General features: G+C 57.0%; 1 protein-coding gene across 1 annotated transcript; it reads left to right on the plus strand.

Annotated features, from left to right (window-relative positions):
• Positions 1-1,078: 1,078 nt before the first annotated feature.
• On the plus strand, positions 1,079-2,785 carry LOC117852084 (uncharacterized). The gene has a single exon (XM_034734013.2). The coding sequence runs from the start codon at positions 1,370-1,372 to the stop codon at positions 2,036-2,038; it is 669 nt and encodes a 222-aa protein (XP_034589904.1). The 5' UTR covers positions 1,079-1,369; the 3' UTR covers positions 2,039-2,785.
• The last annotated feature ends 961 nt before the right edge of the window (positions 2,786-3,746 follow it).

Consider the following 3,746-nt stretch of genomic DNA (forward strand, 5'->3'; position numbering starts at 1 on the left):
CAGAACATATGCTTGTTCCGTTTGCTAGCATCTCGAGTAGAAACTAATACCAAGTGTCGCTTCCACGCACCTCGAGTCCACGACGATGACGGACAACGTACCGTAGAGTAGGAGAGTCGTTTCAGTCGGATTGGATTCTGGCCAGGATTATTTTCAGATCCTGTTTGATGATTCCACCTGTGTCACTTAGTCCGATCAGAATTTAATATGTCAATCCACTCAAAACAAACAGGTCACCTAAATAGTCGTGGCTTCTTCTCCGATGCCGATGCTGGCGCACGGCACGCCGGCAAGCGCAGCCAGCCAGCTAGTGCGGCGAAGGGGCGCGCAGCTGCGGCCATGCCGCGGCTGGGGGCATGTGCGGCAGGCCAGCAGCGTCGGGTCGGCGGGCGCGCTGGGGTGCGGAGGTGCCGGGAGTTGCGGGCGGCGGCGTAGTCGGGCCGCGGGTGGAGGCGTCGTGGGGCACGGTGGTGGTGAGACAGCAGGCCGACGGCCATGGGGGTGCGGAGGCGCCGGGAAGCACATGCGACGCACGCAGTAGGGTCGCGGGTGGAGGTGCGGCGGCGGGGTCGTGGCAATGGAGCGCGGAGGCGCCAGGAATTGCGGAGGTGCGGGGGAGCGGCGAGCGTCGAGTCGAGCGAGTGGTCAGGCTCTGTTTCGGAGGGGAGGAGGTTCGGAATGATTCCGAGCCGTAAGTAGAGGGGGAAATTCGGGCTAGATCTAACCGAACAACGAATCCAAGCCAGACCTGACTCCATTCTGGACCGTTCAATCCGCCCGGATTGAACTGCGTTCCAGGCCAAACCGGCCGAACCGAACGGGCCCTCGGTCAGTCCACCCCTCGCCTGACCCAGAACCTGCCCACATGTACTCCCGGTTGGTCACACATCTCGGCTCCACGGCCGTGAAGCCATCCCAGCACCACAAGGGTCGACCTCATTAGCTTGCCGTGCGTGCAAGTCCATCTCGCGGTGCGGCGCGGCGCGGCGTTGGTCGCCCCCGTCGATCGACACCGACACCGACCCCGTGTCCGCGCCGCAATAAAACACGCCCAGAAGGCCAGAATCGATGATATCCCCTCGCCAAATTTTTCACGCCCCGAATGGAGCCAGCGATGAAAAACCGTAAGCCGCACAAACCACCGGCCACGGCGGCCGCACGGCCAAGGAACACGTCGCTCTCCTCCAGTCTCCCACCCCGCAGCACGCACCGGCGCCGCGCGCGCGCCTATTTCTAGCTCGCCTCCTTCCGCCTCGCCGCCACGGAGTCCTCTCCTCGACACACTCGAACATATCTCTGTTCCGGAAGCAGGGATAAGAAAAGCAAAGCTCTCACAAGTGCCAAGCGAGCAGCACGGCGCAGCGGTGGCATGCTGACGCTGCACCCGAGGGCGGTGGCGGGCGTCGCCGCGGAGGCGGCGGCGCCCGAGGACGGCCACGACGAGGGCCGCGCCTGCTACTGCGTCGTGGCGGCCTGCGTCTCGCTGCTGCTCTTCGTCGTGCTGGCCGCCGCCACGGCCAACGTCGCCAAGGCTTGCGCCGTATCTGGCGCGGCCGTGCTCCTGCTCGGCCTCGCCGGCTGCCTCGCGCCCTCGTGGGATGGTGTTCCAGCGGCGGCGCGGCAGCAGGCTCCCACTGCGCCCGTGCGGCTGGTGGTGCACCACCGCTGCGCCGCGTGCGGGCTGCCGGACGCCGCCATTGGCGCGCTCCCGATGTTCGCGTACGAGCCTCCGCCGCCGCCGCCCGTGGCGAAGGGCGGCGGCGGCGACGACAAGCCGCGCCGCAGCAGCTCCGTGCTGCTCTGCGCGGTGTGCCTGGAGGACGTGCGGGCCGGCGAGGTGGTGCGCCAGCTCCCGGCGTGCCGCCACCTCTTCCACGTCGACTGCGTCGACGCCTGGCTGCGCGCGCACAGGACCTGCCCGCTCTGCCGCTGCGACCTCTCCCCGCCGAACGTCACCTCGAAGGCTGTCACCCCTGCCCCGGCCGCCGCCGCCGCCGTCACGGTGGAATCCTCGCCCGACGCCCTGCCGCCGGTGTGAGGACTCGATCGTCACCAGTTCACCGGAATCTGGGCGGCGCATTCGTGATTCCTACTGTACATTCATGATCTCAAACACAGCATAAAACAGATTTTTAGGTTGATGGTATAGTGTTCACTGTCGCTGATGTGTAATTCTTCATTGCGATACATGACCAAGCAAAGATTTGATTTCGAAGGCGCAGCAGACAGCCAGCCAGCCGTGCGTCGCCGGACACGACCGCGAGAAATCGAGTGGCTGGCTCCAAACCTCTCGCCTGACGCTTCTTCCAGTTGCGAAAGATAAGGAGCATCTAGCCGATACAGACCGGTACCGGATAGTACGGAGCGTAGAGCTCGACGTGCTTGAAATCGGCCGCTACTAGACAACCCGGTCACTCACGTCAGTTGCAGCTTAACTGATGTTAGTGTGGAGCATGCACCACGGGAGTGTGAGAATGTTGTTGCACCGGCCAATTACAGTTTGGAGTGTATGGAACAAGAGGAAACGTCCGTGTTTCCCAGGCAACTGAAGCTTTTGGGCCGTTGGGATTAGGTTTAGGTGAGATGAAGACATCATTTCATTGTTGGCTTATATGTGTTGTTGATCGCTCAGAGACTCCTGGATTGATTGGAACTGGGGAGGTTTGGACCCATCTTCTTCTTTCTTTCTTTCCTTTGCTTCACTTGGTTTCAGGGCAGACGGGAATGATGACGCTCGATTAACAACAGATAAAGATCTATATATTGAGATACTTTTGTTGCGTGAGATTTGCGTCGTCAGTGATGATCTTCTGCCCTAGACACCGGTCACGAGCAGTGGAGGACATGCTGCGGGTAGCATCTCGGTGCAGAGGGCATCCAAAAATAGAGTGATTAAGCCGCTAGAAACCGAGGTACGCGGGGCAAGGGCAAGTACATTGGTGTTGTTTAATAGACAGTCTCGTGCATTGACACGTAATCTTGAGATATATAATAGTTTGTCTTTTTAAGTTGTCTCATAGTAATTCTATTTGCATAGAAAAACAAACATTATGAGTTGCATGGCAACCAAAACTCGTACAATGATAGAGTAGTCGTCTCATATTCTTAAAATCTAGCCTATGAGGTAGTTGTTTCGTGAAACAACAACCTCTTTCTCTCTCCTCACCCTCTCTCCACATCATTAAAAATCCTATGTGGTACTGCATGAGACGACTTATGAGACTGCTGAGGTGTAGCAATGTACTTGCTCTAAGGTCCAAGCAGCATTGCAGAATCACAAGGTGTTTGATTTGAGAAATGAGATAGTCCATCACTTCATCATCTTCTCACTCACTTTTTTTTGTTTAGTTTGCGGAAAGAAATGAGTTGATCCAGCACCACATCATTCCTCACAGGCTGAGTTGATCCAGCACCACATCATTCCTCACAGGCTAATAATTAGTATCAGACTGAATTTGAGGAATGACTTTGGACTCATGATGCACCACGTCATCTAGAATGGGATGGTTTCTCAAGCCGAACAATCCTGAGATAAACACACCCTGAACTGAAGTCTAGATGTTTAAGAAACAATATAACGGAGCCGGTTGCCTTCATATCGTGACCGTCATTAGTAATGTGTCGCTGAAAAATGTGTGTTTTCAGTTGCCTGTTGATAGCGTTGCCCTCATTAGTAATCGACTTCATCGGCCGGTACGACCTGGTTTGAATAAAACTATACTCCTACCTACAAAAAACTGTGGAAG

This window comes from Setaria viridis, chromosome 4 (genome assembly GCF_005286985.2).
Source record: "Setaria viridis chromosome 4, Setaria_viridis_v4.0, whole genome shotgun sequence".
Taxonomy (NCBI): domain Eukaryota; kingdom Viridiplantae; phylum Streptophyta; class Magnoliopsida; order Poales; family Poaceae; genus Setaria; species Setaria viridis.

Coding starts and splice junctions, on each gene's coding strand:
- LOC117852084 (XM_034734013.2), top strand. CDS start 1,370: ATGCTGACGCTGCACCCGAGGGCGGTGGCGGGCGTCGCCGCGGAGGCG.